This window comes from Doryrhamphus excisus, chromosome 2 (genome assembly GCF_030265055.1).
Source record: "Doryrhamphus excisus isolate RoL2022-K1 chromosome 2, RoL_Dexc_1.0, whole genome shotgun sequence".
Lineage (NCBI taxonomy): Eukaryota > Metazoa > Chordata > Actinopteri > Syngnathiformes > Syngnathidae > Doryrhamphus > Doryrhamphus excisus.
This window is the reverse complement of record NC_080467.1, coordinates 18,151,633-18,165,930: the sequence shown is the minus strand read 5'-3', so window position 1 is coordinate 18,165,930 and position 14,298 is coordinate 18,151,633. Positions and strand designations below refer to the sequence as shown.

The 14,298-nt window shown below is 40.3% G+C and overlaps 1 protein-coding gene across 1 annotated transcript in view; it reads right to left on the bottom strand.

The window, feature by feature from the left end:
* il11ra (interleukin 11 receptor, alpha) overlaps positions 1 to 14,298 on the bottom strand; it is a 30,936-nt gene that overhangs the window by 3,444 nt on the left and 13,194 nt on the right. Inside the window, exons 2-11 of the mRNA XM_058064209.1 lie at positions 10,123 to 10,219; positions 6,406 to 6,472; positions 4,049 to 4,215; positions 3,559 to 3,673; positions 3,250 to 3,413; positions 2,017 to 2,180; positions 1,664 to 1,808; positions 1,431 to 1,523; positions 724 to 826; positions 533 to 612 (exon numbers count right to left, since the gene is read on the bottom strand). Coding sequence (XP_057920192.1) covers positions 534 to 612; positions 724 to 826; positions 1,431 to 1,523; positions 1,664 to 1,808; positions 2,017 to 2,180; positions 3,250 to 3,413; positions 3,559 to 3,673; positions 4,049 to 4,215; positions 6,406 to 6,472; positions 10,123 to 10,219 — 1,194 coding nt within the window. The 3' untranslated portion in view covers position 533. The remainder of the gene's footprint in view (positions 1 to 532; positions 613 to 723; positions 827 to 1,430; positions 1,524 to 1,663; positions 1,809 to 2,016; positions 2,181 to 3,249; positions 3,414 to 3,558; positions 3,674 to 4,048; positions 4,216 to 6,405; positions 6,473 to 10,122; positions 10,220 to 14,298) is intronic.

Here is a 14,298-nt window from a genome sequence, read left to right as displayed (position 1 = left end):
GGTCAAATACTGCTTATCCTTTGCAGAAAACTGATACAGTGGATTCCACAAACAAAGATTTTTTGTCCTTTGAAAATAGGGCATTTCGCTCACACAAGAAAATCACGTTGATAATACTTTATGAATATTTTTTTCCAATGTAAATAGTTATTTTCAGATAAGAGATGCCCTGGCACTGGAATACATTTACAGCAACACACACAAGCACAAGTCTTGTTTTCTGTTATTGTGTCTACTACACTGGGGAAAGACAATTGTAAAGGTGACTATAGGGGTGTTATTCCATGTCCAGAGGGCTTTAATAATGTTGGAACCTTATTTAGAAGACCGTTTCCCATGCTCTAACTACGAACATATTCCGTTTGTAAATAAGGAATCCTACTTATCACAAACGGGTCTGCAATCAATTTATCGTGATAAACAAAGGATTGCAGTGCAAGTAAAACAAGTAATGACGGATGAGGAATGACTGACTTTGAAGTTCAACTACGACATGAAAAATCTACAAAAATGGTAAAAAGATTTGTCTCACATCAAACTGGCATGGACTTCATCTTGACCATTGAACTGAGTTCCTGTTTGGTCACATGTTCACGCTGCCTCTGTCTCACCCTATAAATAAAAAAACAAACAATAGAATTCATCACCTCATAAAGAGAGCCACTTCAGTCAGGGTGAAAGGCATGTGTTAGTGGATGTGGACTTCAAGTGGGTGTGCCTTACCACACCAAGAAGATGAGGGAAAGGACGGTGGCGATGATAACCACGGCAAACAAAACCAGCAGAATCACCAAACCCAAATTACTGTCATCTTCAACTCCTGGATCTAAAAGGGAAAGGAGAGTTTTAAGAAGAAGAAGAGTTTTAAGGATCTAATACAGGTTTATACAGTAGTACCATTTGGAGAAAGTACCAAAAACCTACAAACTATTACAAAATATAAGTCCAAGTCACATTTACAAAAAATCATAGTGGAATGAAATTGATTGATGCTGACTGACTGAGGACTAACAATGGGAACACATCTGCTTCACAGATGCTGGAGAACACAGTGCATCAGTCTTCTTTGTAAGCTGCATCATAGTGCGTGTTGGCATATGGATGCTTTTCTTTGCCATTCGCAAGAGGTCTGACGACACAACGCCACAAATTCCAAGTCACTTTTAGGGTAGGAGTTAGCCATGTGTAAAAATACACATTTTTAAGGGCATTCCAATCAATCCCTAATATTTGCCATACGTTGGTAGGCTCAAAACATAACCCCCACAAAAAACAGTGATCTATTTATACACAAAAAAGTCAGATAAAAATCCAAGTAAAAGAGACAGTACATGTTGAGAATATATAGATTTCCCTGCCATTGTACGACATTTATGGTAAGGAAGTGGCTGCCACAAATCACCACAAATACATAATTTGAAGATGCTTACTGTGCGCCTTTGCAGTAGAGGTCTCTGGCTTTGCACTGGAAGGCAAAATATAGTCGAGAAAAGTATCCTCTGGAGGTTCAGATGTGGCGTACTCTGCAGAAAAAACACAAAAACACATTTGTCAACTCGGATCAAGTATTTATTAAAAAAGAATGAATTAAAAGTGTGTTTTAAGTAACACATATATTTAAATTATTATATATTTATACAGAGTCTGAGGATTTTTTTCTAACCTTCCCAAGGCTGAACAAAAAGCAGAGGACTCCAATCACTCCATTGGCTGTCAGAATCCACGTCGTCCCTGGCTCGGACTTGAATCTGATGCAGGTGGCCAGCTAGGGCGTCAAAAATCACAACTGCACTCTCCCTTGAGTAAACCTGATGCCAAAAGGAAAAGATAATAAGGATGCTGAAAGCATGACACAAATAAAAAGGTTGTACCTCTAGCTTTATGAACAATTGAGGAATACAATCACTTATGCATGCAAGTATATCAGCACTGTGTATGGGGTGAGTGGCTAGTATGCTTTACCAATGACACCCTGGTGCTAGTTACAATATCGCATGTAGAGAAACGGAAACTCACCTCTGACCAGTATAGAGATCCATGTGGTCTGTATCTAATGTGAAAAACTAGGGGAAAATTATCATATTGCTGCCAAGAGGAGGGAAAGTTCCATGAGACATTCAGTCTCTTGGAATGGCCTTCTACCTCCTTTGCCGACACCGACTCTGGAGGGTCAGGTTTCACTATAAAGAAAGGAAAAAAAATGAAGAATGCTCAAAAGAGATGAATGTGCTACATTTTGCTTGGTATTTTCCTTATTTTGTTTTTTTACATAATAATAATAATAAACAGTACGTAAGACTGTGTGGCTAAACTGTGTGGCTAACATGCTAACCACTCGGCTACCATGCTGTCGGGGTTCTTTATTTATAAATGTAATTTTTGTCATAGCTGCCTGTTAACAACCTTCTAAATACAGTTTAAGAGCACTCTTAATTATGGCATTAAACAACAGCCCCTTAGACTCGCATTTCCCAATATAGCGAACATAGTAAAACAAAATAAGCCATTTAAAATATGAATAAGACCCGTGCATGCGACGAAAGCCTGTTGTTCCGGCAGTCAAGCGTGATGCTTAAGTGTCTCACCAAACATTACAGGAACATTTCTGGCACCTAGTGAGGAGTGTAAAATACTAAGCTAATACACAGTGAAATATAGTTCATCTGCGTTTTCATGTAAGATCTGTATTTCATGTTGTCACCACCGGGAGTCGCTGATTTCCCTGTCTGAAAAATGTGTCCAAACATGAGGCGATTGCATAGGAATGTTCTGTCTTATGTATTAGATATTCTGTCTAATAACACAATATATGTTATAATTGTATTACATTAAATGTAATAACAATAATTATTGCAGATAAATTATATTATTGTCAACATTATATTTATTATTATATCTTTATAAACATGGCCATTTTTATGCTGGAAAATGCTTAGATTATATATATATATATATATATATATATATATATATATATATATATATATATATATATATATAAGCATTTTATCTAAGCATTATATATATACACACATATATATTTATGTATAATATATATGTATATATTCCACACACAGTAGTACTGAAAGTGTTTGACAACACAAATTCTCTTGAACTGAAATTGATGGTGGGAATCAAATGGTGTTTTATACACAACAGGCAAGGAGAAATCATTCCACACACAGTAGCACTGAAAGTGGTTGACAACACAAATAGTACATTCTCAATGCCTTTATATATCATACTTACAAAGCTGGTGCAACTTAAAGCGGGCTAATGTTGTCTCTGAGCCAAAGGCGTTGGTGGCAGTGATTCTAAGGGTGTGAATAGTCAGCCAGAAGGCTGGGTGATCCACATAACAGTTGTGGTGGACAGCGTCCACTAAGCACGGCTGCCACTCCTGACCTGTCCCCCTTGAAAAAGACAAAAACGTTTTTCATTTACTCCAAAAGGGTCAAAGTCCAACATCAAACTGCAAAACACTGCCACCAAGTGATGAAGACAAAGATAATATGGTACTCTCATGTTGCTGCTTCAGTTGCAGTAGCTGGATTTTACCTGAAGGAGGCGATGTACTCGACTGGAATAGAGGTATTTACTGATTCCATCCAGGAGCAGCTAACGTGAGTGTGATTAGGAACTCGACAGGAAATGCTCAGCAGCCCAGGGGGATCTGTGGGGGTGGAAAGGAGTCTGAGGTAGTTCCCAATGTATACTGGAACCATGGGAAGATATAAAATCTTGGAGACAAGTGCACACGCATGCCTGAATGTCACCATCAGGAACAAGGGGTATCTAATAATATGAAAAACTCTTCCTGGTGCACCTTGTCCCTCAAAAGGAAGGCCACTTTGGGAGCCATTTCCTGTTTGAGACAGTCACAGGAAGCAGAGGCCTTTGTCAATGTGGTGGCGATAACGCCAGTTTCCTTGGCAGTGACAGAAATGTCCAATAAGGGGTTAAAGAAACACACGTATGTGGCGGGGTTGCTGAGCTAAATTGAAGCGATTCCTTAATGAGAGCCCAGGCAAGACACAACAACACTTACGGCCCAGCCTGAGTTTGACGGCGTGAAGGAGGAGCCCCTGGTTGTCATAGCAGCTGTAGTTGCCCTGGGCTGAATGGCTGGCGTGCAACAGGACCAGGGATCCATTTGATGTTACTTTGTGCCATGGCAACGCTGGGCTGTTATTGAGATGCCACACCACGGGTAGGCTGTGGAGGGACATGTTATTAAGCCATAAAATATTTCACTTACAGGAGACAGTCCTATTAAATTATACCCATTAACTAATGTCATTTCAGAGGAACCTTGGTTAGGGTCATTACTGTAATTTCAGGTGTATACTATTTTCTTTCAACCCTGTGGCTCATACAGCGGTGGGGCTAATGTATGACTATGTTCTAATCTCATGACATATCTGATATTTCAGAAGTACTACTACTACTGTGCCACCTGCCAGTCCGTGAGGATCAGGCAGCGCTTAAAAACTCATCAACCCATTGGAAGGAGATCATTACCCAATATGATTCACCTTACAAAAAAACTTAAAACTCATCACACAGCAACTTAACATTGGAGGCTGGAGGTCATTAACTCAAAATAACGGTCTGAAACACGGTGTCATCTTACAAAGAACGCTAAACCCATCACACTGCAACTTAACACTGAAAGGCCAGCTAGGAAATATACAAGTACCAATGCGAATTTAACATAAAGCCTTAAATTAACTTTTCCAGGTAACGCATTTCATCCAAGCAAAGCATTTAATTGGTGCCTAGGCTCTAGACTCCTCTGGTGGGCAGAGGCAGCATTACAGCACCTCAGCAACCGTCCATCCATCAATTATCTATGCCGTTTGCCTCCCAATGAAATACTTTAATCGGACGAAATGCATAATGGCAAAATGTTCAGAGCTTGTTTTTTTGCAAACTCAGCACTTGCATATTTCCTAGCTGTCCTTTCACTGTTAAGTTGCTGTGTGATGAGTTTAGCATTCTTTGTGAGATGACACCATGTGTCAGACTGTTATTCTGAGTAATGACCTCCAGCCATTTCCGATAGATTGACCACCTTGTTGTGAGTTTTTTCATAGCTCATGATTGGTACCCGTCAAATAAAGAGCTGCTTAGTCCTCCAAGACTTGTGCGTGTCATATTATGCCATTTTGTGACGTTGAGGGAGACTTATACTCCGTGCTTACATGTATATATGTACACATCTGTTTTTCTCTCTAAATGTTTCCACTTTTTTCCCTCTTGAGGGGAAAGCTGAGGTTCAGTATTCATTGAGAAACGGATCAATTAAGAGTGGAGGGCACTATTTGAGTATTTGGAACGAGCATTGACATTTGAGCAGATCAACCACAGTTCATGATGCTCGGTCCCCGGCCACCTCCTCCAGCTCCACCGGGAGGACACCAGGGCGTTCCCAGGCCAGCTGTGAGACATAATCCCTCCAGCGTGTCCCAGGTCTGCCCCGGGGCCTTTTCCCGGCTTGGCATGCCCGGAACACCTCACCAGGGAGGCGTCCGGACTAGATGCCCGAGCCACCTCAACTGACTCCTCTCGATGTGAAGGAGAAGCGGCTCTACTCTGAGCCCCTCCCGGATGACTGAGCTCCTCATCCTATCTCTTAGGGTGAGTCCAGCTACCCTACGGAGGAAACTCATTTCAGCCGCCTGTACCGCGATCTCACTCTTTCGGTCATGACCCAAAGCTCATGACCATAGGTGAGGGTGGGAACAGAGATCGACCGTTAAATTGAGAGCTTTGCCCTCTGGCTCAACTCTCTTTTCACCACGATGGTCCGGTACAGCGACCGCATTACTGCCGATCCGTCTGTCGACCTCACGCTCCCACTTTCCCTCACTCGTGACAAGACCCCGAGATACTTAAACTCCTCCACCTGGGGCAGGACCTCATTCCCAACCCGGAGGGAGAACTCCACCCTTTTCCGACTGAGAACCATGGCCTCTGATTTGGAGGTACTGAGTCTCATCCCAGACGCTTCACACTCAGATGCAAACCGTCCCAGTAAACGCTGAAGGTCGCAGCCCGAAGAAGCCATAAGAACCACATCATCTGCAAATAGCAGAGATGAGATTCTAAGGCCCCCGAACTGGACTCCCTCAACACCTTGGCTGCGCCTAGAAATTCTGTCCATGAAAATTGTGAACAGAATCGGTGACAAAGGGCAGCCTTGGCGGAGGTCAACGTTTACCGGAAACAGGCTTGCCTTCCTACTGGCAATGCGAACCAGACTCCTGCCCCGTTTGTACAAGGACCGGATAGCACGTAGTAGCGCGCCACCCATCCCGTACTCCCGGAGTCATTTTGTCCTCTATAAAACACACACATGGAAACAACATGATGGCACAAAAGCAACAGTTGGAAATTCCTTACTTAATTTGTGACTTCCCACATGCCAGTGTCACATTGGAATCCAGGCGTCCATACTGCACGTCTGATACTGCAAACACAGACATTACATAAAACATTAAAGCACATTCTTACCTGCATGCTGACATACTGTGTCTGCATGGTGTGTATTAGCGTGATTTAACTGTCACGCTTCGCAGTCTGGCCACAATAACATCACCAAACAAGGTGAGCGGTCTCCACTGTGTTTATTTGCACTGAAAGTTTGTCATTGTAGCCATTTAAAGAGCATTACTTCGTATTTGAAAAGCCGCTTTGACAGTAATAATCAGTAATAATGAACAGACAGTTAGTCATCAAATGTATTTGAGTAAGTTATTGTTTTAATGCAAGCTCTTCAAGTGGACAGCAACAGAAAAGCATTCAGGTAATTATCTTCATAATGAATAATTAACTGTCACGACAACACAACAAAAAGGTTGCAACAGCAGCATTAACACAACGTCCTTGCCAAAGGGACACATTGTTCTCACTTCTGGTCTCACAAATAAGCAATCCCCAAACCAACAGCCTGTCAACCTTTGTTTGTCCCAATTTAAAGGCTGAATTTGGAATACAGTGGAACCTTGGTTAACGTCAATAATTTATTCCAGACGGTCTGACTCTCAGCGAAATGAACACATAACTACATAAATTCATTTTTCCCATAAGAAATAACGTCAAACCCATAAATGTGTTTCAGGAAGCCAAAATGCTAACACAAAACATGCCATAAACAATTCAAAATGCATGTACAGTAAATACATAAAAATGATGAATGAAAGGGATAAATCAACATTTAAGGATATTTTTACATTCACTGAAATGTGATTATTGATGTGACACGATGCAAAACACCACACCACACAAACACCACCTTCCTGTTTTGCCATTAGGTATTTCTTGATTTCAATAGCGTTACTCAGCTCAGTAACTCAATGGACAGTAACTAAACAAGTAAATGGAGTTTCAAGCGACAGCACTTTAATAAAAAAGTTGAAAAACACTTTTGAATTGTATTGAATTCAAGAAATAACTCATGACAAAACGGGAAGGTGGTGTCTCGTTGCCACTTTGCACTCACTCAAGAATCATCTTCAATGAAGGTAAAAGTAACCTTAAAAGTTCATTTATCCCATTAATTTGTCATCTGTATGCATTTAGAATTGTTTCATGCATGTAGAACTATAAAAACGTGTTTTGTGTTAATGAAAATATGAGGCAAAATTGTGTCATACATTTTTGAGGCAACATGAGGCAGGACGCTAACCGAGGTTCCACCGTTTTTGTCTGAATTCAGGCACAATTTGCATATACAGTAAAAAGGAGTGACATGGAGGCCATTATCAGTGCAGTCAAAACTGAGCAGAGTATTCAACTTAACTGAGTTATTTCTGCTCCAAATCACAAAGACTATTTTCACAACCATTCTCAGTGGCGCGTAGTCTCCATTTAATCCGGCTCTTGGTGCTAAATTGTTTCAAATATAGTAAGAAAATGTGCACCAAGTGTTATACTTTTCTATTGCATATTCAGTCAGATGGTATAGCCAGATTTGATGCCAACTAAGAGCAGTGTATCGCTGAGTAAATATTTATTTTGATTTTAGTCATTTACCAAGTGGATACTTTATATCCTGACTATGAAAGCATGTGTGCACTGTGGATGTTTAGATTGCTACATGATATGAAAGGTTTCTTTTACAGTAGATCTCAGGAAAAACATTCAAAAGGCACACACCTTTGAGACACACTTTCATTAATTCACAACCACAGTCAGCTTTTTGCAAGCCCCGTGCTATTTGCTAAACTACTATTTTCCCCAAGTTTCACTTCCTTGCTTTTCATATGTCAGTCATCTCTACCTTCATTTGGCTGAGATTTGAGAGACACACTGGTAAAAAAAAACAACAAAGTCAACTACTTATTCACTATTGGGGACTAAAACTTGCCGTGTTCTGTATCTTCCTGTGAAACTGAGCACCATATGCATTGCAGACTCAGTGTTTAATCAAGTACGGCTGCTCAATAACCCGCCATGGGGCCACAGAAAGTTACGAATGCCAGCAATTTGATTAAAATAGGTAAGAAACACTATAGGTTGCAAAACTATTACTGCAATTTCACCAGTTTAGTTTAGCTGAATTTGGTTTGAGGCTGTCAGTTTTCTACATCAACCCTAGTACCGAAGGAAACTGCGACACAGTGAACACAATCAGGACAATTCAGACAAACAACAATGGAAGAGAAAACCTCAGCATCCAGTTGCAACATCTTCATTTCTAGTTCATATCTCTCTCTCAATACTTTTAATTGTTCTTCGTGTATGATTTCACCTACACATAACGCATTCCTTACCCCCTCTGTGTGTGCATGTGTGTGTGCAGTTCCTACAGGCCTTGGTGTTGTGCAGAGTTGGCTGCTTTGAATATGTGTATTCATGTTTTATTGGCAGTAGAGCACATTATTCCCTAAACCCGCAGCGTTCCGCTCATATCTGATTCTGCCTCTGGTAAAAGGGCCACAGCTCACGCACAAGTATCCAACACACACATACACAAAACCACACACATATGCATTTAAGTGCTGGTCTCCATACAAGCATACTTTCTCACTAGCGTATGTGCAAAAAAAATTAAAATCAGATGGGTGGGGAGATGCAGAGATTTCAAGTTCAATGAAACTCAGTACTCCTCAAACAATAAAAAAAGGAGTCGTTATGTTGATGGGAAGGAAAAACAGTGACAGTTTTACTCCAAGGGCTAAGGGCCAGCTTTCTTATTGATGAAGTGAATATTTCAGCCTTGGCTTGGCGCAGATAAGGGAGAGAAAAATTAGAAACATAAGACACTAAGAAAGGAGAAAAGTATCTTTTTAAGATGACAGATTAAATCAGGGCTGTCCAAAGTGCAGCACTAAAAATACAATTAAACAGTAAAACTAATTTAAAAAAAACAACAGCAAAATAGCCATTTTATGACAGTAAACACAAAATATTAGGACAATAAAGCCACAATATTTTATAGCATTTAGGTTGGGAAAAAGGTAGAATATTACAATTAGTAAAGTCTAAATATTATGAGAATAAAGACTTAATATTAAGAGAAGTTGAAATATAATATAACAAAGTATAAAAAAAATGTAAAAATGTGTTCTTTGTCACTGATAACACCAAGCTCAGATGCAGGCTGTTCTTTAACGGTACATGGCTTGGATTAAAAAAAATATGTAAAATCCCCTTCGCATCCTTTGATTTTGCAGTATTTGGGCCTCAGTGGAAAAAAGTTTGGATACCCCTGGATTAGATTATCAAGGAATCGGGAAAGGAAAAAAAATCAACAATTGAGTTATTGTGGAGTAAGTACAAATGGGGAGAAAAGACAACATTGTGGTCAAACAGAATTAGAAAAATGTTTTTTCTGTAGTATGTGGTGGTGTTTTATGGTGTTTTTCAAAAAGAGAAACCGTACAGTGTAACCAGTTATTTTATTCTAAACGCTGGTGAGTTTCCACCCTCTTTTCCCCAGCAGTTGCTTCAGCTCCCATGGGTCAGTGGCACTAAAATAGCTCTTCAGCTTGCTCTGCTCGTGTGTGTATAGAATGAACAGTAACGTCTTTGCATGCAAATGCATTTTTAAATATGACCTTAAGATAAGAGGATGCCATGCATGTGCTGCTCTAAGTGTGTGTCTTTGTACGTTACCTTCACTGGTCCAAATCTGAGCCCCACTGAGACACAGTGACCAAGATAAAAACCAGATGACTGTCAGACTCCCAGGACCGGGCAAAAGACCTGGCATCTGGAAAGATACAGAAGGTATAATCATGAAGACTTACTGCAAAGACTAACGAGTCTGTCTGCAGCTTTTTAGAAATGACATCAATGGCAAGGGCATTTGGCTGCATTATTTTCATTCACTCATTCATTCATTTTCGACTTTCTACAGGCAATTTGCAGTCTCTAATTAGCTTAACATGTGTGTTTTTGGACTGTGGGAGCAAACTGGAGCAAGAGAGTAAACCCATGCAAGCATAGGAGGACATGCAAACTTCTGTTTGCTTGTGTTGTTTTTTTTCTATTAGAGTGATGCGGTTTGTGTGTATACTACCGAACTCAAGAACTGATGCATCACACTTATAGAGCTGTTTATGAGATTCAATAACCTTTGATTTAAACGTTAGGAGTGTCACGAGACACTCAAGATGAGCCGATACACGAGATTGGATCTATGAGAACGAGATGAGTCGAGGTTTTAACATTACTTAAAAGGAAATTAGAATGAAAAAATGTATGACGATACACCTAATTTATTTTATTTATTTATTTTGTTCAATCAGTGAAGGTCAGTTGACACTCATATGGTTTGCACATTCGTCATGCTGACATTTTTGCAAACATCGCATGAACACCGACTGCAACACAGATGCAATTTTTGGCATCTTGACCAAATAATTAAACAAAGAAAAGAACGAAAATCAACAGTCTTTCATCAGGGCAAGATATTATTATTGGCGCATATAACTGCCAGAATCTAAGCAATGCTTGAAAAAGGGTGCTCTGGAAGCTGATTATGGTGATATGTTAAAAGTTGATGATGTGACAGTTTAAGTCAAACAGGATGAGGACTTTTGACTTCAGGAAACGTAACCCCATCAAAATAGACGAGCACTCAGAGCTCAGATCTCCGCCAAGGCCAATAGACCACTTATATTATGGAAGCCGTATTATTTATAACTTCACCATGGCTCACAAAATTGAAAATGACTGTATATAAGATGAGATAAAAGTTTGCATTGCAGTCTCATGATCTGACATAGTGGTGTTATATTCACCACTCTGGGACTGGAACTTTTCACAGCGCACTCAGCAAATTCAAATCCCACTTGTTTACATTCCTCCTCCTCTCGCCATACCACCTTGCCAGTGATCAAAAGCCCCTTGAAATTTGGGACATTCTGTACCTGCAACCCAGCGGGAACTGCTCATTACGATTAATTTAGTGTTGGATTGATCTAATGTTGTTGGGTGGCATTCCGATCAATCCAAAATACAACTATGTACTATCAAATTATGTTACAACTATAGGGCGAAACAATGTCAGCGTTTCGGTATAATACTTGTGTATTTGGACCGTTTTAACAAATTTGTTTACCTCTTACACTCTGCAGTCGATCACAACATTTTTCCAGCACGCTGATGCCAGAAGGTTCAAGGTTCAGTAAACACATTTGTGTCAACATCTCTAATGGTGTGCCCTCTACCTGGTAGTGCTTTCCTCCAGAGTAACTGGAGCTCAGCAAATACTGGCTGCACCTTTCTGTCGCTCCTGTGAAAGGTTTCCTAATCATGCTTACACAGTCTTGTACCTCCACCTCCCGTCATCTTTAAAGGCTGTTTTTTTTTTTTTACTCCATGCACCAGTTTCCTAGCTAGAGACTGGCTGGTTTTCATTACAGAGGCATGACAGAACAACATGCAGTAAACAGAAGGTCACATGTGCGCATGTTCATATATGTCGGTGTCCGTCAACATCCATCCCTCCCCTCCCAACACCGTTTTCTTAAACTTGTGGAAAATATCCTGTTTCACTGTTGGATTTCGGAATCAAAATTGCATGGTGGTCTGCCAAACCCAAAATAGGCGCTATCAATTGCACTGCAGTTGCCCGTTAGTTATATATTACAGGCACGCATTCAGTGCACTGATTATCATCTCCACTCTTTTGGGGGTTCACCTCATAAGCAAGCTAATAGCACACAGGGCAAACCATCAAATGTACTTTTGGCAACCACAAAATCTGCAAACCAAGCTTCATGCCAGAACAAAAGTTGATTCTTTATAAAGTCCTTGTACATATGATCCCAAATACCAGATTCTGAGAGACAGTATGTCTGCGGGTGAAATGCTTTAAGTGTATCTACCACATCCATCAATCCTAAATGTAATAAAAGATACAACCCTTATTTTTTTTTTTGTGGCACTGCGTCAAATGCACAATGGGGTTGGTTCTGTGCCACCAAAGGTTACTTGTGCATGCCAGGTTTTGCACTAGGCTGCAACGTTTTTTTCAAGCTGCTGTGATATGCTAATTTTATTAGCAGGTTAGCACATGCTGCTGTTATGAGTGCATGGGCTCTATCCTGGCACTGCTGGGAGTGCTGGGGCGCAGTCTTGAATGGGCTGCTTGTATCGGTGCTGATATCCAAGATTTTAGATGGAGGACAATTTTTTTTCCTGATATTGGGCAGCCCTCTGATCAAATGTTGCATATTTGAGTTATATTTTTATTATTTGGTAAATGCAAAATGCAAAATCCCATGTTCACATTTGTTTTAATTAGCGAAGTTCCAATCCCATTTTTTGGCCCCAGATTCGATCCGATAATTTGGCAATGGTATTATAGATCACGGAACTGAACATGTTTTTAGCAAGTAACTATTGTAAACATAACAATTTTTAATAAAGTTTATTTCTAAGAAATATTGAATTTGGCAGTATTGTTATATATCAGCAACGTAGTGTTGCAATGACAGAACATACATTCTAAAAGACTGGAAAACCCAACATTCTCCACGACGGAGATGGGTTGGTTGTCCATGGCAATAAATCCAACTGCCTTTTTAATGATCCCTTTTGTAATTTCACTCTCTTTTGGATATTTGTCTTTCCTTTGAAAGTCCAGAGTTTGTTGCCCTGGCCTGGCAGCCTTTTTGGGGGTTGCCTTGCTACAAGCTTTGTACTCCATTTTATGTTTGGTCCTCAGATGACGATAAATTTGTGGCATTGAATGGAGCTCTGCTAGAACCACCACTTGAAATTGTCATTTTACAGACATTGCAAGTGGATATAGGACTATTTTCAGTGGTCTGCCGGGGAAATACTTCGTGTTTAACAGTAGATTCCGTTTTTTATTACCCAATTCCGTGGAAATCATAGGGCTTTCTGCTTTTTTGTGTTTTAAATACAGCATTTGAATCACTAGGATGAACCGTGATTGCAAGTTTTCCCACACGCCAAAAATATGCAAAACAAATCCAGAGAGACCCACTTACACATACTTAAAATAGTTACTATTTATAATTAACGGACCCTGGCCCAACACAACCACAACCACTGAGCTAAAAACAATATAAAAGGCTTAAATTATTCTGGTAAACTATTTCTTACAAGAAAAAGTGATCGAGGCCAAGAGTGTGTATGCCAAGAAATCCTGACAGAGGTCAGGCATGAGCTCATTCTTGAAGCACTGCCATGACTGGCTGAGAGACAGAAGAAGATAGTATTGTGTACTTCCTACAGATCAAATCCATAGCTGATGCTCAAAAACAACCGAGCACTAAAATACACTGTTCGCACACTTGCATGATGACTAATCTGATTGAGAAGCGCTTGCTTTTAGCTGTTCCTTTCTGTGACAGCACAATCCCACACCGTGAGTCACTCACACTCCTGCATGCCACTGCACATTCAGTCATCTTTACGAGGCAAAACGCAAGGCAGAGTGGGGGTGAAAGACAGAAAGGGGAAAATGGGAGGGGAGTTGAAAACAGGGGGCTATCTACAAGGCAGGACTGCAGGAAAATATGTGCAGTAAGATTAAACTCTATCCAGTCTGACTAGCTTCCAGAATCATTGAAAGTGACATGATGTCCTGTTCATTAGCACCGGTCATTGCTGTTTGTCACAAATTAACAAAGACGAATGTTTCATTTAGTCTAATTTACTGTCTGCACATTGTGTTTACGCTTGTGTGTCATTGAGGGAACCTGTGCTCAGCTAACAGCTCAGTAGTAGTGATGTGTGTGTGTGTGTGTGTGTGTGTGTGTGTCAGTGAGTGAGAAAACACAGTGATACTGTGTGAGTGAAGGCACACAAGCA